At 34.7% G+C, this 25,869-nt stretch overlaps 1 protein-coding gene across 1 annotated transcript; it reads left to right on the top strand.

Moving 5' to 3' along the window:
• The first annotated feature begins 13,153 nt into the window (after nt 1-13,153).
• On the top strand, nt 13,154-25,616 carry LOC129216908 (uncharacterized). The gene is made up of 3 exons (XM_054851124.1): nt 13,154-13,303; nt 13,923-14,025; nt 25,006-25,616. Exons 2-3 carry the CDS (start codon nt 13,952-13,954, stop codon nt 25,472-25,474), a joined length of 543 nt encoding a protein of 180 aa, XP_054707099.1. The 5' UTR covers nt 13,154-13,303; nt 13,923-13,951; the 3' UTR covers nt 25,475-25,616.
• Nucleotides 25,617-25,869: the final 253 nt, after the last annotated feature.

Raw genomic sequence — 25,869 nt, 5'->3', positions numbered from 1 at the left:
TTAAAAAGGGATCTGACAGCAAGTATGTTGGCAAATCAAGACCAGTTAAAAAGCGATTTAACGGTGCTGAAAAAGGACTTAACGTCTAACCAAGAAGAAATTAAAAACGACCTTATTTCGGTAAAGACTGTGATGGGAAATAAATTTAATGACATAGAGCATCGAGTTGATGCTATTGAAGAAAAATTTGATACCGTTGAAAGCCGATTTAATGCTGTAGAAAATAAATTTGAAGAAGAAGACAGAAAATTTCATCTACTTAAAGAAGAGATCTTTAAGGACATGAAAAGGAGATTGGCGACCGCGGAAAGCAGCTGTGTACAGTTTGGCACTCCCACATCGGTTGCTCGACCGTCCATTAAACTTGCCACATTTGATGGGAAAACTTCGTGGCAGGTTTACAAAACTCAGTTTATGATAGTGGCGGAAGCGAACGGATGGGACTCTGCTACCAAGGCCTGCCATCTTGCAGCATCCCTGAGAGGTGACGCAGCGGACATTCTTCAGACCCTTCCGGACAGCCAGCGCCTGGATTTCGCCGCCCTCACAGCTGCGTTGGAGCTTCTCTTCGGTGAGAAGTGCCAGAAAGATTTCAGCCGACTCCAGTTGAAGTCCCGTTTCCAGAAAACCGGGGAATCCCTGCAAGAGCTAGCGGCGGACATCGAGAGACTGTCTCATCTTGCTTTTTGCGACTGTCCTGCGGATGTTCGAGACAACCTGGCACTCAACTATTACATCGACGGGGTTCGAGATCCGGAAATCCAGAAAGCTCTACGGATGGCGGATGTCAAAGACCTGAATTCTGCTGTTGTGTATGCGATGAGATACGAGGCCGCCCAAGAAGCAACCCGTGTGGATCGCCATCTAATCCGGACTCAGGAAGCTGATGAGTCTGATTCCAGGTCGTCCCACCTCGCTGAACTTGAGAGACAACTCGGTGACTTGGCAAGACATCTGAGCAGCATAACAGCCCAAAAGAAACAAGAGCAGAAGTGCTGGAAATGCGGTAGTGAAGGACACCTCTGAAGGAGTTGTCCGGCTCGCCAAGCTACGCGAGGGAAGGAAATCACCACCACCAGAGCTCTGCAGATTTCCTCTTCTAGTAGTGGCAGTGATGGACTTTTCATTTACGCACATGTAAATAGGAACCCCTGCAGACTGATTGTCGACACTGGAGCCAATGTGACAATCATTAGGACAGATGTGGCTCGTGAATTTGGATTGAAACTGCTGTGGACATCGCCACGCGTAAGTCTCCAGACTGTGAAAGGTGACAAAATCGAGATTGACGGTAAAGTGGACTTGGAAATAGTGTTTGGGAATGCCACCTACCATCATACGCCATTCGTCGCTAATATCACGGACCCCTTCATTCTCGGATTGGACTTTTTGAAGAAATATGACTTCACTCTCGACTTCAAGACTAATGAGCTGCACTCGATGAGAGAAGACATAGCCGTTTTCCCTGCAGAAAGTGATGTAAAATCCGCTCATCAAATAATAGCCCAAACAGATTTATCGATTCCCTCAAGGTCAGAATCATTAATACCTGGCTCCATTGAAGAAACCAATAGTTTTCGATTTGGACTCATTGAATACCCTAACCTAAGCAATAACCTAGAAGGAGTGCTGGTAGCATCTACGCTTGTGGACCTTTCTAAGGATGTAATTCCTGGGAGAGTCGCCAACGTGAGTGAAAGGCCAAGGAATATCCGGAAAGGTGAAGTGTTAGCAACTTGTACTCCAGTAAACTGCATCATTAGAAGAATCAATTCCCCCGAGACTGTGTCTTCTGAGTCCTTGAAATCGAAGTTATTTGGGAGTGCGCCATTATTGAAAGATCAAAGAACTGCTGCGGAACAATTGGTGGACGATTTCAAGCATCTGTTTTCATCTACATCGGAGGATGTTGGCCGTACGAATTTAACACAGCATAGGATTGACACTGGAGAACACCTCCCTATTAAACAGCATCCAAGACGACTACCGTTCGCCAAGAAGAAAGAGGTTGAGACCCTCCTGAAAGAGATGCAGGAGAATGATGTCATCGAACCCTCGTCCAGTCCTTGGGCCTCTCCCATCGTCTTGGTCCGAAAGAAAGATGGCTCCACCAGATTTTGTGTCGATTACCGGCGGCTGAATGAAATCACCAAGAAAGACAGTTACCCTCTTCCACGGATAGACGACACCTTGGACACTCTTTCCGGACACAAGTGGTTTTCGACCCTGGACTTGAAGAGCGGCTACTGGCAGGTTGAGATACACCCTGATGACCGAGAGAAGACAGCGTTTACAACTGGACAAGGCTTATGGCAGTTTAAAGTGATGCCCTTCGGCCTCTGCACCAGCTACGTTCGAGCGTCTTATGGAGACAGTGTTAAGAGGACTTTCCTACGAATCCTGTCTGGTCTACTTAGACGATATCATCATCGTGGGACGCAGTTTCGAAGAACATCTGGCAAATCTTAGGAAGGTGCTGCAAAATCTTAAGGAAGCCAATCTGAAGTTAAGCCCGTCCAAATGTAATTTGTTCCGCCGGGAAGTGAACTATCTTGGTCACATCATCTCTTCTGAAGGTGTACAAACCGATGCAGAAAAGGTATCTGCGGTCAAGAGTTGGAGTCGTCCCGAAAATATCCATCAGCTGCGAAGTTTCCTGGGGCTCTGTACGTACTACAGGAAGTTTGTGAAGGGTTTTTCCAACATTGCACGACCTTTGCATAAGCTGACGGAAAGCAAGCAAAAGTTTGAATGGTCCAAAGAATGTGAAGATGCATTTCTACGACTGAAGGAGGCTTTAACATCAACGCCGATTCTCTCATATCCTCAGCCTGGAAAATCCTTCATCCTGGACATTGATGCGTGCAACGAGGGCATCGGAGCTGTTTTATCCCAAGAAATTGACGGAAATGAACATGTCATCGCTTACTGGAGCAAATGCTTATCAAAGTCGGAGCGAAATTACTGCGTCACCAGAAAGGAGTTACTGGCCATAGTGAAAGCTACAGAACACTTCCATCATTACCTCTACGGCCGAAAATTTCTGCTTCGGACAGATCATGCCTCATTAACTTGGCTTTTGAACTTGAAAAATCCGGAAGGCCAGATAGCCAGATGGATACAGCGGCTCCAGGAATATGACATGGAGATCAAGCATCGAAAAGGGTTATCTCACGGTAATGCTGACGCTTTATCAAGGAGACCCTGTCCTGAGAACTGCCACTATTGTTCCCGAATCGAGAAACAGTATGGAACGACTAACCCTGCCGCCTATCAGGTGACAGTGACTCCAATATCATCAGAACCTGATCCATGGAGTGACGACCAAGTTCGAAAAGATCAACTTGAAGACCCCGACATACAAGCAATTTTGGAGTTCATGGAAAGTGACAGTCGGCGACCTAGCTGGCAGGACGTTTCCATTTTCAGTCCTGCAACAAAAAGATACTGGGCTTTATGGAATTCGCTCCATTTACGGAACGGCGTGCTACACCGAAAATGGGAATCTGACGACGGCAAAACATCTAGGTGGCAGTTACTACTTCCCCGATCAAGGATTTCAGATGTTCTGAAAGAAATACATAGTAGTGCGACTGGAGGACATTTTGGTGTCTTGAAAACCCTCAATAAAGTTCGAGAGCGCTTCTTCTGGAGCAAGGCGAAGGATGACATGGAGAAGTGGTGCCATTCTTGTGATGCCTGTGCTGCTCGTAAAGGACCGAAGAAGAGAAGCAGAGGGAAGCTACATCTGTACAACGTTGGAGCTCCTTTCGAACGAATTGGGATCGACATCCTGGGTCCTCTACAAAGAACTGCTGATGGGAACAAATACATTCTTGTCTCCATCGATTACTTCACCAAATGGCCGGAAGCATATCCCATTCCAGATCAAGAGGCTACCACCGTAGCAGAGACTCTGGTCCAACATTGGATCTCGAGATACGGAACACCTTTGCAGATTCATTCCGATCAAGGGAGGAATTTCATCTCTGCTGTGTTTAAGGGCCTATGTCAAATTTTCGGAATTGAGAAAACTAGGACAACACCACTACACCCACAATCGGACGGCATGGTGGAGAGATTTAACCGCACAATCCTGAATAATCTCTCGCTTATGGTATCCAGAAATCAACAGGATTGGGACAAGAAGCTACCTTTGTTCCTGCTGGCCTACCGCAGTGCTGTCCACGAGACTACCGGATATGCCCCATCTCAGATGCTCTTCGGACGAGAGCTTCGGCTACCTTGTGATCTCGTCTTCGGTCGTCCTCCGGATGCACCTGCATCGCCTGAGGAATACATCCAGGATCTCCAGGCCCGGTTGGAAGACGTTCATAACTTCGCACGAGAGCGAATCAACATCGCGGCGGAGAAGATGAAGACCCGATACGACACAAGGTCTACTGGACATGAATTCAACGAAGGCGACAAGGTTTGGTTATGGAATCCCATCCGACGGAAAGGTCTGTCACCCAAATTGCAGTCGCATTGGGATGGAACCTACAAAGTCCTTAACCGACTGAATGACGTCGTAGTGAGGATCCAAAAATCACCTAATGCAAAACCTAGGGTTGTACATTATGATCGGTTAGCCCCATACTATGGCCATAGTTCATGAGTATTACGTAAACAACCACGGTTGAAAACATAAAAGTTGTAGATAATTTTTTTTGCTTTTAATGTTTAGTAATATTTCTTGTTATTATTGTGTTTCCTATGCATTATTGGTTATTATTTAATGTGTGTATTTGTGAACTTGTGATAGAAGTTTGGCACCCTTTCTGGGGATTGTACTGCCCGGGACGTGCAGTCCTTAGGAAGGGGGCAATGTTACAAATTCTGTAAATAGTAATTATTGTAGTAATGTAACCTGTAAATAGTTTCCCGTAATGAATATACAACCCCTTAACATATGGCTAAAGTATACGACCCCCCTATTTCTTTTTTTTTCGTTCATTGATAAAATTTGATAACGGTCTACTATTTTCTAGAAGCGTTTGGAATATTTGAGAGATTTCTTTCGGTGTGTATATAAACCGTTACGCTGGATAAAGAGTTTCGATTGAGATTTCGAACTGAGAGCGTATTTGCTGTTTATTGCGAGGCATTTCGCTGTGTTGTTTTCGTATTTGGAAGTAAATACGTGTGTAAACGTTGAGTTTACGGTGTTGTGTGATAATTGCTTAATTGCTGATGAATAATTTAGCAGTTGTTGACGATCTTTCCTGTACATAGTGTAAATAAATTTCCTGTATTTTTCATCAAGAACTGTGTCTTCATTTCATGAAAGTGGAAGTCGCACCGAATCCGTTACAATATTGTTAAAATGAAACATGGGAATAACCAATACACTGCAAGGAACAAATTTAAATACTACAAATTTAAATATAAATGCATTCAATAATAAACAAAATTTAAAAAAAAACACTAAAAAAGTACTTGACAAATCCACATAAAATAAAATGTAGATAAATAAAGATCACGCATTGAACTCGAGTACCAGGTATCGATAGATTTGCTATGTTTCTTGCTTCAAGGGGCCGTGGTAGCCTGATCGGCATTGAACTCGGGGCCGGAGGGGCTCGGGTTCGATCCCCGCTGGTCGAAGACCCACCGTCGTCATTAAAGGGGACTGGGCGACGTTAAATATGCTCGTGGTCTCAATGTCCTCCAAGTGAAACGATACCTCTGGGGGTGCTAGTACCAGGTAGCTATTAGCTCTTGGACTAGTTCTAAATTCTCATTAACTGTTCGATCCGGTGATGGTGCTGCCATCTATCGGTATATAAAATAATGGAGGCAAGGCACTTTGTATGCAGTCCTCGACATAATTACAGTTGTAGTCAGTTGTGACTCTTGAATAGAATAGAATAGAATTCTTGCTTCAACTTTAGGCATTATTCGTTTTTGTACGGTTTTAAGAGCCATTGTCTGTAAGAATCAGGCAGTTTAAAGCATTTGTGATTGTTGACAGTTTTAATTTTTTTTATTTTCACATATGTTGTTCCTTATCATGAATGTAATGTAAATCCGAAATTTGAGCTTTGTCTGACTCACCGTTTTTGAGAAAACAAATTTTTTTTGTTTAGGGGGCGTGGCACATTTTTGCTGGTTTTTCAAATTTGCAGATTTTAATGTGCTTGTTGCTTGAAGCGTCCTCTTAATGACATGGATTTTTTGATTCCATATTACTATATGGTCTTGTTAGATACTGTTACAGCTGTCAAATCGGTGACACTACGAGGGCGACGCCCACAAACTCTGTTTAAAAATGACCGAAAATGAATTTTTTTATACATTCAAGGCCAATTTTCTCAAAGCGCCTTCATGATGACACCAACATTTTTGGATCATTTTCTAGCCACACTTACATACATCAAAAATATGTATCAAAATCGGTGTCACTATAAGGGCGCCTGAAGATATTGGAACTTTTATTCGATAAATTTCGCAAAAACACAAATATTTAAAATCTAACTACAACTGTCGCCCTCATAGCAGAGATCTGATACTAAATTAGGTTGATAACCAACATGTTTGTCTAACATTTGCACAAAAAAAATCGGTGTCACTACGTTATGGCGTTTTTTTATATTTATTTATTTAATCTTTTCACCCCCAGATATTTTTTTGAACATATTTATTTTTAATTTAATACAAAAAAGTGTACCTTTTAACATAAATAGCTTTGGGCAGCAAGAGAGTCTTTTTCTTGAATAGAACATGCCCGTTTTGATATAGGTACCAGGTGGATCTATTGTGCGTAACATGTTTAGACTATTATACCAATACTCGTCTTGTTTTTCCGGCCAAACAAATTTATTTATTCCAATTGTTCTTGACATGCATTTGACCTAAACTTGCAAATGATCAACTTCTACTATTTTTCTGGGATACCATGTTTTTCCATGCTTTAGTGCTACAAAATTAGCAGTTTTCAATAAGAGATGACCGTCTTTCTGAAATTGGTTGATTTGATTCTTAATGTTTTCTCCATTTTGGTCTACGTTATCCTCAAATTCAGTTTCAGATTCTGAATGTTCGCTTTCTTCAATATTCTCATTTGATGTATTGAGAATGCATTCCTTTTTTTTTTTTTTTTTTTTTTTGTTTCTTGAATCGAAAAAAAAAAGGGATAGGATTTGGTTCATACTAGTACAATACTCTGAAGCAACGAACAGTTTTTTCCCCGTTACGAACTGCATTTCTCATAAAGTGTGCAACTTGACGGAGATGTTGTTTTTTCCCAGTATTTCCACCAAACGTAAATTGTTCTTATAAATACTGCTTCTGCTTTGAAGTGAACTTGAACTGAGCTCGTAAAGATAGTGCCTATCCAATTTCATTAAATTGAACTTGTGGCAATGCAGGTGTATTTATTAGTTGAAAATTTGAAGCATTTATATAAGATGTTTGTAAGAGCTTCTCTCTATACATCTTTCGTATAAAATCCATTTGCAAGTTGAGGTCAAATGTATGTCAAGAACAATTGGAATAAACAGATTTGTTTGGCCAAAAAAACAAGATGAGTATTGGTATGATAATCTAGACATATTATGCACAATACATCCGCCTGTATCTATATCAAAACAGGCATTTTCTATTCAATAAAAAGACGCTCTTACTGCCCAAAGCTATTTATGTTAAAAGATACACTTTTTTGTATTAAATCAAAAATAAATATGTTCAAAAAAAAATATCTGGGGGTGAAAAGATTAAATAAATAAATATAAAAAAACGCTATAACGTACTAACTTCGAACGATTATATTTCCAAAAATAATAGGAGTGACACCGATTTTTTTTTGTGCAAATGTTAGACAAACATGTTGGTTATCAGCCTAATTTAGTACCAGATCTCTGCTATGAGGGCGACAGTTGTAGTTGGATTTTAAATATTTGTGTTTTTGTGAAATTTATCGAATAAAAGTTCCAATATCTTCTGGCGCCCTTATAGTGACACCGATTTTGATACATATTTTTGATGTATGTAAGTGTGGCTAGAAAATGATCTAAAAATGTTGGTGTCATCATGAAGGCGCTTTGAGAAAATTGGCCTTGAATATAGAAAAATATTCATTTTCGGTCATTTTTAAACGAAGTTTGTGGGCGTCGCCCTCGTAGTGTCACCGATTTGACAGCTGTAACAGTATCTAACAGGACCATATAGTAATATGGAATTAAAAAATCCATGTCAATATAAGGGTGCTTCAAGCAACAAGCACATTAAAATCTGCAAATTTGAAAAACCAGCAAAAATGTGCCACGCCCCCTAAACAAAAAAAATTGTTTTCTCAAAAACGGTGAGTCAGACAAAGCTCATATTTCGGATTTACATTACATTCATGATAAGAAACAACCTATGTGAAAATAAAGAAAATTAAAAATCCCAACAATCACAACCTGCCTGATCCTTACAGACAATGGCTCTTAATTAGTGAAGATATTGATATAAACTCAATCCCTCCCCCCCCCCCCTTTTAAGGACGTTTCATTCGCTTTTACGTCATCGTTTATTCTTATCCAAGGTCAATTCTGCCACTGGCACACAACTAACCAATAATTTATCTCTCTGTATTCAACGCTACTAACAGCCCTCCCTGGGGGATGATACCTGGAGGCTAGTACTCAAAGATGGTAAAATATCAGGAAGTTTGCCAACTTTTAAATTTTTTTAAAGTAAAAAGCTCGGTCACTTGCAGCTCAAAAATCATAATTTCGGATTATCCTTGTTAAACTGCCAATTGCTCCATGAAACCGAAGATTATTACATGAAATAAACCGCCAGATCGGTCATTCCATCGGTCATTACGAAATTGCAGTCCTCGGATGGAATGACTGAGCCTGGCGGTGTATTTCGTGTATTTCTGCCTTAACCCTGGCTATAGGCTATAGGGCGGTAACTTATCAAAGATTATTAGTTTCGGATGAGAAATCAAGTTTAAGAATGACTTTACATGAAATGGTTCGAATTTTAAATTTCAAACTGTCTTCATTGCTACCGGTCAAAAATTTTTATGCATTAATAAGTTTTAAATAAATAACATTTAAAAAAAACCGTCATCTTTTAAAATCCAACGCAAAAGATAGGTTTTTGTCGAGAGAGAAAAATATCATGCATTAAGAAAGCTTTATAAAAATTCATTTCCTGGATGCAAGGCATTTAAAATTAATTCATTACATACAGCCCTTAATAAATGACAACAAAGAAATATACCAAATATACCAAATATAGTATTCAGAAACGTTTAAAAAATTGCACACTAGATAATAGAACAATTAAACTTAGTGTGAAGAAATTTGATAAAATTTTACTACGTCGTAAATTAAACATTGTTTAATTTACGTTGTTTAACTAAAATTGTTTTTGAAAATATTTGAAGAAAAAAGCACATTAATTACCATAATGGAATAATTCCATTTCGAAAACTGATAGCGGCCTTAAAAGTTTATCTTTTGAAAACAAATCAGAGCAAATTGCTAAACATTAATTTTCTACAATAAATTGCAGACGATAAATAAATATTGTAAAATAAATGGAATAATAAAATGAGTAGATTATTAATTTTGAACTAATACTTTTACCTTCGAGTAAAACATGAAAGATGAAATATTCTTTTGTGTTACGCACATTTAAATTTATCTTCAACCTATTTCAGATTTCTTTTTTTATTTAATTTAAAAAAAAAAAGAAAAGACTTTTTTAACTGCGGCACGGACGGTTAAAGAGTTCTCAGAGACTGCTTCTTTGTCTGTAAACAGTAGCGGATTTTAGGAGGGGGGCACAGGGGGCACGTGCCCCCTATGCCCCCCCCCCCCCACTTTGATTTTCAAAACAGTTTCTTTTTTTAAAATTAATTTTTGAAAATGTCCGATTTTTCAAACAAGGCGTGGTCTTTATGACGTCACAAATGATGCAATTTGGCGCATCTTTCCACTACGTTTCCACGTTATGATAATCAAGCAGCGAATTAAAATTGCGCTCCATGGAGTCAATTTGAATTAAATTGCACAGTTTTTTTCAATGACGTCACAGAGCGCAGATCTAAAATGGGCAGTGGTGACTCGTAGGAGGGCCAGAGGGAGCCTGGGCCCCCTCACTTTTTTCAGACAATAATTTATACGTTTTATTTATTTTCCTTTTTTTCCCCCATGCGTACGCGCTTGAAATAATTAAAAAAAAAGTTTTGTACCGCATTTTCCTGCGTATAACACGCGGATTATATATTACAAAAGTGTAAAACTAATGAAGTGTGGATTATACGCTGCCGCGGATTATCTGCGTTTTTCCCCCTCAACACCAACGCGTTGAACCGCAATATTTACAGTAGGATTTGCAGAGACCGTTACCCTATTAGTATATTGTTTGAATAAAATATGACAACGTATATAAAGTACAAATTCAAAATGAAAAAAGGTTAAAAAACCAGCAAACAGCTGTTTCGGCACTCTAAAACACAAGTGCCATCATCAGTGCAATTAAAAACGAAGACAGGTTCAACCCGACTAAAACACAGTCGAGGCGAACATTGGAGTGAATGCCCCCATTTCCTAATGTTTGGAAGTCTGTTATTTGATTTATTTTTTGTCCGTGACGTTTTCTCCTGAGTGCAACTGTCCTCTGTAGTTCTGACGAAACCTTGACGTCATCGTTTCCAGGTACTGCTCTGATATCTTTTACAACTCGTCTCTCACTCCAATGTTCGCCTCGACTGTGTTTTAGTCGGGTTGAACCTGTCTTCGTTTTTAATTGCACTGATGATGGCACTTGTATTTTAGAGTGCCGAAACAGCTGTTTGCTGGTTTTTTAACCTTTTTTCATTTTGAATTTGTACTTTATATACGTTGTCATATTTTATTCACTATGCAGTACAAAGTTTTCGACTACTTTTTATGTATTAGTATATTGTTTATTTAGGATATCTTGAATGTTCTTACACAATTCAGGCTATGTAAAATAAACAACATACATAAAAGGAAGAAGCCTTCATTTGCACAAGATCAACCGTTTGTGCTCCTTTCTCTCTCTCTATCTTCAAGTAATTAGCATACTAAAATTACAATTTAGAGAAGAAATCATTATTTTTTAGAATATTTTTTTATTAGTTTCGAATATACCTTAAAAGTAAAAACTTCTTCACGTTTTTAATTTAGTTGCTAAAGTTGTATGTTAAATCAAAACTTCATTTTTTTAATCGTATTATTCGCGGATTATACGAAGATTTTTTTTTTCTTCAGGCCGATTTTAGGGATTTTTTGTGCACCTCGAAGCGATTTTTGGAAAATTCGATTTTGTTCTTTTTTTATTTCAATTTTAAGAACATTTCATAACGAGGATGGACAAATTATCATAACTGGACTAGCAAATCACCATAACGTGGACGAGCAAACTACTATATGTGATCATAGGCGAGCAAATGAACATAGCGAATTGGCGAGAGATTCATCATACATTATTTGTAAATATAATACAGGCGAACTAAATGATCTTTTAATTTTCTACTACGGGCAAAGCCGCGCGGGTTCCCCCTGGTTAATAATATTCGTGATGTATTTTGTAGTTTTTTCCTATCTGATTAATTAAATTTTATTTTTGAAAGTCGAGTGAAAGTGCACCACCCTGCCGGTAATAACGGACATAAACATGATATTAATATCTTTGGTGATTTACTTGGTAGTTTAAGTATTTTGCAGCTTGTCCTGTGTTTAAAATGAATTTAATTTTATTTATTTAACACAAATAATTACGTTTAAAAAGTTTTAATATTAAAAAATATTTTTAAAAAAATTCATTTTTTTTTTCAAAGGGAGAGTGCACCCATGATTTGGCCCCCTCACTTTTTCAAGGCACGAGAGCTGGTATTTAGTCATTTATCACTTCATCTAGTGTGACTGATTCTTCCATTCTTTCTTTCTTCCTCACTATTTTTTCATCATTCATTTACTCATCGGTTTTATTATTCGCTTATTTTCTTCACTTACTCATTAATTTTTTGTTTTTTAAAATTCATTATTATTGATCAAAGCCGCGGGGGACTTGGTACATATGAGTCTTGTGGCTAAGAAAAACGTTGGGCAAAGAGTTCAAGTCACGTGACTCAAACATCGACGAATGATTGACATGTTTTGCGTGAAACTAGCGAAAGAAATCAAGTGCGCCCATATGGAGAGGGGAGGGGCAAGTGGGGGCTAATCCCCTTCCCCCTTTGAAAATAGAACTTCCTTGCTTTTACTACTTTTTTCTTTGCAAAAGTGTAAATACATTTCTTCTCCAGCAATTAATGAATAAGTAATTAAAAATCTCAAATTTTAATAACTCTAATCTGTACTGAAATCGGTTTCTATGGGGAAAATATCTGAGCCCTTGAATCTGATTTCTTCCAATGCTTTTTTCTAATATCTACCACGTGCCTTGGGGTCTTTCCTTCTCGAATAAAAGTCTTCACCCCCTTCAGCGCAAAACTGACTTTGTGTTCGCCCATAGAACAACCGGTCGACCGCGGTTGGTTGATTGTGACGTCAGTGGTTGATTTTTGCTTAGACATGGCACAGACGAATAACACGCAGGTGGAAAATACTTATGATGGTCAAAAATGTCACGTTGTTCCCTAAACCAATCAACCAGCTTAAGTTGCGGTTGACCGGTAGTTCAACCGATGATGCTCATGGAACATCGGTTGGAGGAACATCGGCTAGGACGATGGAATCCTCCTTGCATGGAACTAGAGTCCCTATCGACATCGGAAGCACCCAGTTAACCGGTAGCTCTCAAGAACGCTGTGTTTAGCAACCGGTTACTCACCGGTAGACCGGTGAGGTTCGTTGAATAATAATATGTTATCATTCGTTCTCATTAACAGGTAGTTCTAGTTGAACTCACCTGGTTGGACCGGTTATCCGCGGTCGGCCGGTTGCTCTATGGGAGCACAAGGTTGAATGCATTTTTTTATTTGGGATCTTTTTCGCTTCCCCAAATTTTAAAACGTTTAGGGGGAAGTATCATAATCCTTCCACATTCCATTTGTAGTGGAAATGAATTTTCCGTATCATATTTAATGTTTTGCAGCACAAACTTATTATTGCATAGCTAACTGTGGAGCCTCTAATTCTTATAAAGTCCTTATTTCTTAAACCAAATTTGGCAACAAGCTTTCCAAACAACGAATATGATGCGTAATTGTATTGAATGCGAGTAAATGAATATGTGTGAACGCGAAAATGATTTTAAATTATTTGTCGAGCTTACTCTCGTTTTCTGGAAAACATTTGTAAAATAGAACGAAAGTTAAAGCAAAATTTTGAAGGTAACGTTCCATATTATTGAATACTATTCGCGTAATATCTTTCCGCGTTTGCTTACACTCTGTGACACCTATAATTTACTGGTTGAACTATATTTTCTTTTGGATCATATAATCTCATATTTGTATATTTTTTCCCGTATGAAAGTTTTATTTTTCTTCAGGCATTTTTCTGGAATTCCTTGAACCAATTAATGAGCGTTTGATTTATTTCGAGGTATAAATTGCTCGGAAGGGAGCCTAATTTTATGTGATGTTCTGACCTTAAACTTTTATCGCTAAATTCGTAATTCCCTTTAATTTTACCCCCATCAATCTTGAGAAAATACCTTATCTTTGCCTTCGTAAGTAAAAATAGTATGTATCTAACCTTTAATGAGTTAAGACCCATTTTGTATTCGACTCATGATCTTTAAGATGGAATAATTTCACAAGAATCCTATTGAAGCTTTAATTAATAAGCGCTGGAAATAATTTTTTTAATAAAAATGTATGAAATTGCTTTAAGAACTATTGTGTTTATTTATTTTTTGAATATTTCAGTAAAAAATTTACTCCGTAAATATTACCTACTATTAAAAATTGCTTCGTATTTATTAATTTTCTTTTTAATGATGTACAGGAAAACAAAATAAATTAAAAAAAAGAAAAATGCCAGATACAGAAGACTGCCAACTCGCTGTCCTGCAGAATGAGTTTAAGAAGTTGCGAGTAGATCTAAACAGGTATATGTCATCATACTATTAGCTCAATTGTGAACTTGAATTTTGTTTTATTTTGTATGTTTCTTTATGCAGCAAAATTATAATTTATTAATTTTAATGCATGATCATAAAATGCATTTTAGCTGTTGTTAGTAGTTGATGAAGAAACATTGATACTTCAAAACATTGATGTTCAAAATTAAAACATCAATGGTATCAATACATCGACTCAAAAACATTGATATTCTGAAAGGTAGAACTTTTTAATGTATTCTCCTGCATAATAAACTGTAAAAAATATTTTAGTGCTAGAACTAAGTTCACGGAAATCAATTTGTTAATTAAGATGATTTCTGAAATATCAAAGAAAAGCAAATAATTATAATTATAAATAGTTATTAACATTCCAAATCAAGTATTGCAAAGGGGTACATAACTTGTGAATTCAAGAAAAAGTAACATAAGTACAAATTAATTGGTGTAATTTTGTAACATCCTTTAAATTTTCACTTGAATACTACTAAAACTGAAAGTTGAAAGGGGAGGTGGGGTACGTTGGACTGGTCTCAATTATTTTAATACTATTAATGTTTTTTATTTTATTTTGTGACCAACAAATAGCACCTATGGGCTTAAAAATCCTATAATGAAATCACATGGTACAGTTATATTGAATAAATTTTATTCCAGAAAGTGTTATTTCCATAGATATGGAAACCGTTTCGCTCCCGCTCACTTAACGAAATGGATCATCCTGTGGTAGAAAAGTGATTCCTTTTCAACCAACGATCGTCTGTCATTTTATGAGCAAGAGCTTACCACCGCACATCCTATAAGCTCACTATTGGTTTGTTTTCTTCAATTTTTGCAAGGATTTTTCAATTTTGAAGTACCACTTTCAAACGAACATCTTATTTTTTAGAAAAAATATTGTCTCAAAATAATTTTTCTCTTGGAATTTCACTATTGAAGGTATTCAAAACAGAAAATAGATTTCGCATCTTCCTAATTTGTAACTCATTTGTAATTCGGCATTATGTGAAACATTAAAGTATATACCTTTGTCATCAACAAAAAAATAATTTATGATTTTATGGATTCAGAGTACGTCAGTGTGAATCGCTACGAGGATTTTTTAGGCTGCATCTCGCATCTTATATGAATTTTCGAATCTTTAAGTAAAGGGCTTTTTAATTAACATGGACATATCTGAAATTTACCGTATGAAATTTTTAGTTCAATTATAAAATGTGAAATTGATATTGATCATTGGTTTTGAAATCATGATAGCACAGCATTATTACTAGCAATCAGAATCGGTGGCGGATTTACTAGGGGGGCAGTGGGAGCGGCCGCCCCCCTCTGTGACAGTCATTTTCTAAAACCAATAATATAGAATTGAAGGAATTACTAGCAATCGCTACTAATTTCAATCAAGTACATTCCACAAATTTGATTTAAATTAAGTTTAGACAGCTAGTGTAGTTGTAAATGGACAGTGTTACCCACTTTTTAATTTGAACCTTAGCTCGTCCCTCCCCCTTTTTTTTTTAATTTTAATAATTTTTATAATTGTTTATGTCTTCCAACATTTTTCTTCCATGGACTACACTATAATGGTATAATACATTGCTATGACTAGAAAAGTAGGGGGAGGTAGCCCCCCAAAGGGGACATTTACAGACCCCGAAGAGTTCTTATTTTTCCTACTTTTTAGAGCTCTCTCCTTATTTTCCTACTTTTTCCTTTTTTTTCCTATTTTTTTCTTTCTTTAGTATAGCATTTCTAATTGTGCATTGATTCTTAGTTTTACAATGACGCACCAATAATTTTCTGCATGTTTCAATTTTGAAAAGCAAAAGAAACAAGAGGCTCCTGAACTTTTCTTTGATTGACTACAATAATTTCTGGAAGGAACGCCGCGGCGTTTGAGTGTTTAAAAGTGAAATTTTCGTCAGTGACTTTTTTGCCGTTGCGGCGTTTATGATAGACTTTTCTTTATATCGCCCAGACTTCAGTCCTACTGTTTTAACAAAACAATAAAGAAATAGAAACTGGCACATTCTGATGCAATTATATATCATTTACCCGTCAATTAGAAACTTTAATTAAAGTAAACGGCCGACTGCTCAAAAAGTGCCGGAAAAGCCGAAAATGTTTCCTATTCCCCAATTTTTTGTACAGTTGATTACAAGTGCAATGGAGCTCTGTTTAAACAGAAAGGCAATGTAAAACCTTGAAAGGAATGTAAGAAAGAAAAAAATGAGAAACCTGTACACTGTTGCATATTTTATTGATGTTAATGCAAAATAAAAGCGACAGAAATTCGCAAAAACGAACCACTTCAAAAATTATAGCGGAAACTAACTTTTTTCATACAGAAATATGATTATTGTTCATTCAAAATCGTAAACATGATTTTAAAATTTAAAAGAAATTATTTTCTTTCCTTGCAGAGTATTTGCAGAAAAAAAAAACCTAGATTTGCAAAACGCTCCCGATTTTTGGAGAAAAATCGGAAATTAATTTAAATGCAAGATTCCATTTTTATTTCTTCCAATTTTAAAAGTTGGGAGATAGAACCACAAGCATAAATGTATTGTATTTTTTAAATGGGTATTTTCTACTCTGATGCATCATCAATATCGGTGGAGTTGCTCATCATTTTTATGTGCTGCGTTTATGGCAATGCGACATTTCTGAAAATAAAAATTTTTTTTGACAGATCTTTCCGGGGTGCGGAAATTATACCGATGTGGCGAATCTACTGCAAGTTATTGTTCTAAAGGCGCCTGATCAAGGGGGGGGGGGAGGGAGAAAAAAATATATGCAGACATTTGATGCCAGGTGCACCCCTTCACTCTCAATTTCGTGAACAAGTTCCGAATGAATATTTTTGTTGTATGGTGAGGATTGAGAGAAACTATATGCCTTTCCTTTTATGCACAGAGAAACATTAGTAACTGATCTTTGTCTTTGATAAAAATGTTACGTTTACCATGCATGGGTTTTTCCTTTTTTTTTCGGTGACAAAATTTTTGGAACAAGGAGGTAAAAAAATCATCAAACCAATAAAACAATATTCGTTTTTATTGCTTGATTAAAATTAAAACTGGCCCGTCATCGAAGGATGTATACTGAATGCAAATTTTATCTGAAAACAACGAACACCGCACAAACTTGTCTAGTTAAGCGTTAATTTTCCAAATCCAGGGACGGGAGAAATATAGACCCCACTGACCCCCATAAATGACGTGCCTGAAACAAAAATTTATGTTCAATGTTAAAAATACATAACATAATACAATTTAGTTTGCGTATTTCGTTATTTATTTAGTTTAATATAAATTTTATGTTCCATATTTAAGAACAACTTTATTTTAATTCTGCATTTTCAGTTATTTTTCCTTTTTTTTTTTCAAATTCAAACATCTACTCCTGTTTATGCAAGAATTCATGTCAGCTGCTGATTATTTTTAACTAAAACTAATTTAATATTTGCTTTGCTTTTTGTATCATAGTTTATGACAACAGGAGCTGAAAGTGTTAGTATTTTTAAATGATAAATGGATGCTCTCGAAGGAATGTTTTCGTTTTTGACAAAACAAATCTTCAACAAAAATGGTTTTATTGCACAAAAATATGAGTTTCATTAAAATTATTATTATTATTTTTTTTTTTATTTTTTTTTGCAGTCGCGCTCTTTATAATTTTATTCTGTCACACTTAAACATTTTATTACTGTGTTGTTGAAGAGTGTTTCTTTGTTTGGATTTTATTTTCATATTTTTGTAATCAATATCTTTGCTTCCACCAGTTTTTTTTTTTTTTTTTTTTTTTTTGATACTGATGATTCTCAGCTTATTTTGTATTGTTTTTGCAACTCTGTCTTTCATTTAATTCTTTTAATACTTCAAAAGTACTGTTGGTTTATTTTTGGGACAGTTTTAAATCAAATATACTGTTAGTTTATTTTACATTAGAAATAAAATTTATGCTGAATTTGTTTCCTCTTGACGTGAGTGTAGTCCTATCTCTTCCTATTTTTTCCTCTTTTTTTTAAGTGATTTCTTTCCTACTTTTCCTACTTTTTTAATTTTTCATTCCTTATTTCCTACTTTTTCCCCAAAAAAACCATTTCGTGGTCTGCATTTAACACTTCAAGGGAGCAATAAGTTTGTGAGGGGCTATAAGAGGCAATTAGTATTTAAAAGACAGGATAAAAGAGGGTGCAATTGACTCCCTGCCCCTACATGACGGGTTTGGAGGGAGGAATGGCTTTTACGGTTTTCAACCACCGCTCTCTTGAATAAACTGTAAATGCACCCCTGATCAGAATTGGTACTAGTATAAGCAGTTACATTTACAAAAAAATTTCAATCAACAAAAACAACCTAAGGTGCATTAAGTTTGTAAATCCCACAGTCACTTTTTGATAAACTATTATAAATCACAAATATGAACAACTTGCAACGAAATTGTTATTGAAGCATAAACATTTGCTAAACACACAACTTCCCTATTACACTTCTGCCCAACATTTTTGTACCTAAGAACACATACTAGAATATCGGTCGCATCGCGGGCACTATTAGTTTTTTTAAGATGTTACTAAAGAGGTGAACATAGCGAAAATATGTATGCATGCAATGTGTGAAATAAAAGTAATTTTAAGGTAATAAATGATTCTAAAAAAATCTTATATACAAAATAAGTAAATACTAAATAATGAAAGCAAACTATACTAAGTCCGAAACATAAAATGTATAAATTTTTGGTCATTGTTTCGTAATTAGTCAAGCAGGATAATTTTACAGGTTGTAGTAAGCTGTCATCATGGTGCTCACCTATACTGCCATGGAAAGGTATTGCCAGGCCCGGATCTACAAATTCTGCCCGCCCTGCGAAACATCACCAGGGCCCGAATGTTAATTTTTGATTGATCTAAGTCTTATGTTCTCAAAAATGCAAATCAAATAGAATTTTTCGAGTGACGCCTGGCTGTCTGTGTGTTATACATAATTAGATTATAAGTTTTGTTTCTAAGAGTCGATTTTTTTAATGCCTAAAAGTATGCTTGAGTTTTATCCGCCAAAAAAAACACACTAAAAAACGAACCAAATGCAGTTCCAACACCGATTTTTTTGCTCACCAAATGGCGGCTGAGACTAGTTCAAAAGCAGTCATTTTCCCCTCCACAGTTCCGTAGGATGATCTATCTAGTTAAGTGAGCGCTAGCGAACTGGTTACCATGTTTATGGTTATTTCAGTAGTCCTGAGTAATTTTCAAAAAACTAACTTTATTATTATTATTTTTTTTTTTTTTAATGGTTTTCATCAAGATTGCCGAAAAAAATTGAACTTCTTTCTTGAAGTAAGTTTCTTTATAGTTCATAATGATTGGCATTTTTTTCATTTTTTGTCAAAAAGAAAAATTATGACAACACTTTTTCAGACCAAGAAGGTGGGGTAAGTTGGTCCACTCTTTGTGGGGCATGTTGGACTGAACCAACCTACCCCACATAATTTAAAAACTTTTTTTGCTCTTAAATCTCAATAATTATAACAATATTCTATGATTTTTCTTTTAATTTTTAAAAAATAATTGTGTACTAATGGTGAATGCTTATTGCTTTTTTAAATAAAGATGATTTATCAAAAAATTAATTTAATATGTTACATTGATCTTTAAACTTAATATTTTTCACTCTTCACACAACAGAGAATAAGGTAGTTACAAAGTTTAATAGTATTTATCACTAAAATTATAACAAATGTTGTTTGAGTTATGCAGACCAACTTACCCCCATTCGTGGGGCACGTTGGTTCACTTTGTGGGGTTCCGTTAAAAAATTAATATGAAAAAAGTTGATTAATTCAACGCTTCGAAAAAAATCTGTGGGGTTCAGAAGTGTTTAGTGAAACTTATTGCAGAAAATCGAACTGATCATTAAATTTTTTGATGAGATAAAAAATAAGTAAAAAAGCAGACCAATGTGCCCCACCTCCTCCTTACATAATTTATTAAGTTCTTTTTCTAAATTGAGGTTTTATAGAAAGTTTCCTTTTTGAAAAAAAAAATGTTTGTGACATGCATATACAGCAGGACCTCCTTCAAGATACACCTCTAGTTAAGGGACATTCTTTCTGGTAACAGTTCCCTTTGAATAGGGACCTCCATTTATTTGCCTCTAATTAAGGGACAGTGACAGTGGAAAAAATTAGACAGAAAATAATGTATAAGTACATAAGAAATAGTGAATTTACTGGGATTCAAGTTTCATTTTTTCTTCTAAAAATTATCAGCAATTTATTTAAGTAGGCTCAAGGTTGACAGAGAGTGCTCACCAACTAACTAGTTATGTATGTAAAACTTGAAATGTGGACACTAATAATAATTCACATCGTATTACATTGTAAGTTACAGGACATGAAGCAAATCCATGTGATGAATTACTTCAAAATACTTTCTGCATGCTACAAAACTTTCCGAATACAGGGTTCGTACGCTCCTTCAAAACTCCTCCAATATTCCTTCATTTATAAAAAATTTTTGAAGGGCCCTTCAAACTCCTTCATTTTGGTTTTAACTCCTTCAAAACTCCTTCTTTTTTAGTTCAAGACTACATAATGTTCCTCTATAACAGAAACTTAAAATACTTCGATTGACAACTAACTTCGTCACTAAGGCGATTTTAATGTAGTAATTTCGTGTATTTATTTTTTTCGATTTACAAATTGATCATAGTTAATTCATAAAAGTTGAAGGTGAAATTTTTATTAGAAGACCATTTCATAAGTGAAGTAAAACATGCTTAAATGGTGCTTGGCTATTTTTTCAAGTTTTATGATTATTGTTTTTTCCTCTATCACACTCTCAGCAGCCAAAGTCAAGTTGTCTAATTGTTATTTAAATATTTAAAACTACATAAGTAAATGTACTACATTAAGTGATTGGGTTTAAAAAAAACGATTGTTTAGTTAATTGCAGTTATGATATTGTAAAAAAGGTCATCCACAAGTGATGTCATGCTTTGAGGAGGAGACGGGCTCATGAAATTGTGACAAGGGGAAGAGAGAGGGTGACAAAAAGTGACATCACACAGTTATTGTAACAATATGTTTGTAAAAAATATGATGTGACAAGAGGAGGAGTTTGGGGTGAAGTGTGACACTTTGTGGTAAAGGGTGCAGATGGTCAAATATATTGAAAAAAAGTGACATCATTTACTGACACTCCATTAGTACTCCTTCAAAATCTCATTTTACTCCTTCAAAACTCCTTCATTTTATTTCTGAAACTGAGTACGAACTCTGGAATGCGAAATTTTTGATTAAATTGTAATAAACAGATTAACATAATCTTAGAAGTTTGAGCACTTTATTTAATTTATATGAAACAGTTTCAGTATTTAATCTTAAATGTTAATAGTTTACTCTTATTATGAAATTATGCTGAGCTAACACACTACATTCATCAACTAAAATACCTCCGAAAAAGGGACACCTCTATTTAAGGGGGTCCGGGACACAAAAATCCTCAAATTTTGCAATTTTTTTTTATAATTTGAAAAATTGCTCCGTTTTTTTCTGCTTAAGAGGACGTTTGAATCTTGTTTCTACCTTAAATAGAACGAAAGTTGTAGTTATTTTTGTTGCATGCATCTAACGAATGTGTACATAACTTTGAAATTTTAAACGCGTTTTTTTCCATGATACAATTTTTCCCGATTTCTTGCATTCAAGCTCTTATAAGTCAGAAACCGATAGAGATAAAGTAATGAAACTTGGAGCATATCTTTTTCAAGCAATTTACTTTAATTTTTATTCGGCGAATTTGAAAAAAACGTTTACTGCAAAAATTATGATTTTTTTTAAAAGTATCTTCGAATTTTTCGAAATTTTTCTTCAAATATTTTTTATTTTTTATTGAATCAATATTTTTAAAATCGCCGAATAAAAATTAAAGCTTAGATATTTGTGCATACTTTTTTGAAAAAAAATTGAAAATTGACCAACAATATTTTGAGTTATAGCAATTTAAAGCAACCCCATTTTTTGAAAAAAACTAATTAAATTTAAATAAAAAAATATTTTTTTTTCATATTTATGTTATGATTTTGCTTATTAAATAAATGATGAATCAGTTCAAAAAATTTCAAAACTCTAAAGTACATAATAAAAAAAATTTCAAAATGTGTCCCGGACCCCCTTAAGGGGGAAAATGTCTGGTCCCATTAGTGCCTGTATTGAGAGGTTTTACTTCATGTATAGAAGTGCATATATACACACATTAAATGAAGATAGATTAAAATTTTTATTTAAATATCTCCACTAATTGATATCAATGATACACTAAATATGTTTGTTCTGTATATATTTATATAGTTAATGAGAAAGGGGGGTAGCAAGTAATACTTAGGTGTTCACACAGGAAAATTAAAAATTTATCTCGCAGCTTTCAATATCAAAATTAGTTTTTTCAAGTGAGATACTGAATACATACCTGCCAACTGTACTGGTTTTTCCAGTATTTTGAGCATGTCTCCCGATCTTCCGATTTTCATTAAAAATCTGCTGGATTTTATAGGTCTTTGGGAAAACCTTTTTATTTAGGGAATGTTGTGCGAAAAAACCTGTGAAATTATTTGTAACGATAGTTCAGACATATGCACTACATGGTTTGAAAGCTTCCTTCTTTATTTCAAATTTTAGTACATCAAAATCTAGCAACATTATCAAACACTTATTAGGTAAGTTTTATCAAAAATAAGTTTTAGCTGCGTATTAAGCATTAATTTAGCTTCTATTCTTCTGTTACATGTTTCAATTAAAGAGGTGGTTTCCTTCAGTCAAAAGTACTACTTTTAGTCATTGAAATGGATAGAATGAGCAAAAAAAATTACATGCACCCAGAAAATACTTTGATTTTACCAACAGTTTTTTTTTAAATTAATTTTTAAAATGTCCGATTTTTCAAACAAGGCGTGGTCTTTATGACTTCAGAAATGATGCAATTTGGGGCATCTTTCTACTATGTTTCCACGTTATGATAATCAAGCAGCGAATCAAAACTGCTCTCTAGGCTTGCTATCAACAATATTGTTGCCAATACACGTGAGTAAAGATGCGAATTAAATATTTTGTTCTGTGAATGGCATTTCATCATTTGTCACACGACAGAAGTGTAAACAATGAAAGCGCACCGATTTAAGTAATTTTTTAAAAATATTAAACTCAAATAAATTATTTAAAAAATGGTCAGATCCTATGTTTTTAAACATGTTCTTTCAGAAAAAAAATACTTTTAAAATTTTGGAAACGACCCCATTATTTTATGCATATGAAGTAAAGAACTTTCATATTGTACTTAAAAGAATAGTAAAAAATCTACTGGATTTTTCCCTTGGAAAGTTGCCAGGTATGTGAACATAAAAAAAAATAAAATATTTAAATGTAAAAAAAAAAATCTTGAGTATAATAAATTTCAAAAAACATAGTTTTGTGCCTCCCAAGTGAAAATAAACCTCTTTGAAGAAAAAATGGACCTCTGCCTCCCCAGGTGCAAAAAAAAAAAAAAAAAAAAAATCAGTTTATTTTGCAATCGTTTCCATCTCTATAGTCGTATGTAAGGTTGTTTCTCACTCTTGATCTGGGTTTAGATTATTTCTATTCGCAGCTTTTTAAGATACATAGGTACATTTATTGATGGTTAGAAAGAAAACTTTCCAAGGAAAGCCTGTACAATTCCCTTACATAGTTTGATCATCATTCATTCAGCTAAATATGCTTGTGAATTCAATTTTGCACATGGCAGAAAGATTGATGAAGTTCATCATATAAATTGTTTTGATCATTAAAGAGAAGACTAAGTTAAGTTTGCATCAGTCCTCCTTGGTTGCAATGTAAGACAAAATCAGTTTCATGCATTCATGTCTGCTAAAACTTTGGAAATACTTTTTTAAATGCATTTTGAAATTATCGATGTTAGTGAATGGAAGACATATTTTTATGTATGTATATTTTAAATCTGCAAATTTCCTTAATTTTTTGTGCTTGAAATAGATTTTACTATGATCAAGCATTAAAATACTAATAGAAGTTCTTGTTCAAAGAATTTGAACTGTTCAAAATGTAGGAAAATAATCAAATCAAAATCTTTTCTTTTTGTACAGGTTCTACATCAAAAGCTCTTTTCAATAAAGTAATTTGTGCAAAGCAAATCTGCCTGTTAAGTTAGGATCTATATAGAACTCAAATTTTCTGCTTAGAGCCTAATATTCAGTACATTATTATCATTTTAAGCTGTTCAGAATTGAACAAAAATTGTGAGAATACAATTTTTAAAAAAGCATGGGAAAGAGATGTCTTGGGCTTCAAGACAAAAAAACTTTTTTTTTTTAAATCAGTGTTCTCTCTAAAGTTTTTAGAATAGACCAATAGATACAATTTAGTCTTTTTCTTCATCTCAGAGCATTATTTTCAATGAACTGATTTTACTTTCTGATTTATTCTTATTTTTAGAAACATTAAATCATCTCTTGTGCTTTCATTTATTTAGCACTATTTTTGACTTTGACGTGAAAGTAAGCGAAATGTTATTTACTTAGAATACTAATGGAAAATGAATATTAAATACAGTGAAATCCTGTTACAATGAACTCCGAGGGACCAAAAAAGAATTTCGTCATAACCGAACATTAATTTCAACGGAATCGTCTTAAAACTTTTTTTTTTTTTGCAAATTTGCACTTAAATATAATTAAATCTGCAATGTTTACCATTATTAACAATCTAAAATATAAGTACATTGGTAACAAGTTTTTGAAAGAAATCGCTTTGTTAAAACAATATTTTTATACGTTATTTTAATGGGTTTTAAAACGGACCAAATGTTTTGTTCATTGTAATGGATATTTCGTTGTATAGGTATGCGTTATAACGAGATTTCACTGTGTTACAAATATATGTTATTCATACAATTTTTCTCTTCCATTTTAGCTTGTGCCGATCACATGACAAGCAAACAAGTAACAAAAATACTTGGCGAAGTCATCTGGATGTTATCAAAGACAAAAACTTCAACCATAATGTTTTGAACTCAATGAAATTGGAACACTGCAAGTGCCGAACAAATAATAATTGTGCCAGAATGCTCAACCGTAAGAAACGCAGGAAATACGTTAATAAAAATTTAGATAAGTCCCCTGGATCAGAGTCGCATTCTCCATTGGAGTCTGGTTTGAGAGAGATTGTTCAAGCGGTAAAAGAATCTGTCATGTCTCAACACTGCTCAGATACAAATTTGTTAGATCATCGGTTAGCAATATCACTTGAATATGTGGATAACCATCCTGCTCAACAAGATGCATCAGATGACATAACAGTAGACGAGTTAGCGGGATATTTTGAAAATTTTGTATATATTCCTAAAAAGATGTCTCATATGGCTGAAATGATGTATACTTAAATTCATGTGTCAATGATGGATTTGTCTTCAGCCCGACATTTGCTGTATTATGAAAGGAGTTTTTTGTGTGATCAAATTAGGCATATTAAAAAATTGTACTAAAATTTTTCTAACATTTGTTAATAAAGGCTTTGTTAAGTAATGTAATACTTAAATCACTGCAACTGTTTCTTACTACACTGTTAATTAAAGAGTTTATTGGATTGAAACAATTTGTGGGGTTCTTCAGGGTTGTTACGCCACAGGGAAACCTGAAAACACTGGGAAAATGCAGGGAATTTTATATTTTTTAAATTGTAGTTGCACAAATCAGTGCTCAAATCGCCTAATAATAACAAAATAATATATATATATATAATTCTAAATCATAAATAAAAAATGGTGATTTTACTTTG

Source organism: Uloborus diversus, chromosome 2 (assembly GCF_026930045.1).
Source record: "Uloborus diversus isolate 005 chromosome 2, Udiv.v.3.1, whole genome shotgun sequence".
NCBI classification, from domain to species: Eukaryota; Metazoa; Arthropoda; class Arachnida; order Araneae; family Uloboridae; genus Uloborus; species Uloborus diversus.
Note: the sequence above shows the minus strand (reverse complement) of the source record. Positions and strands in the feature narration are given on the sequence as shown.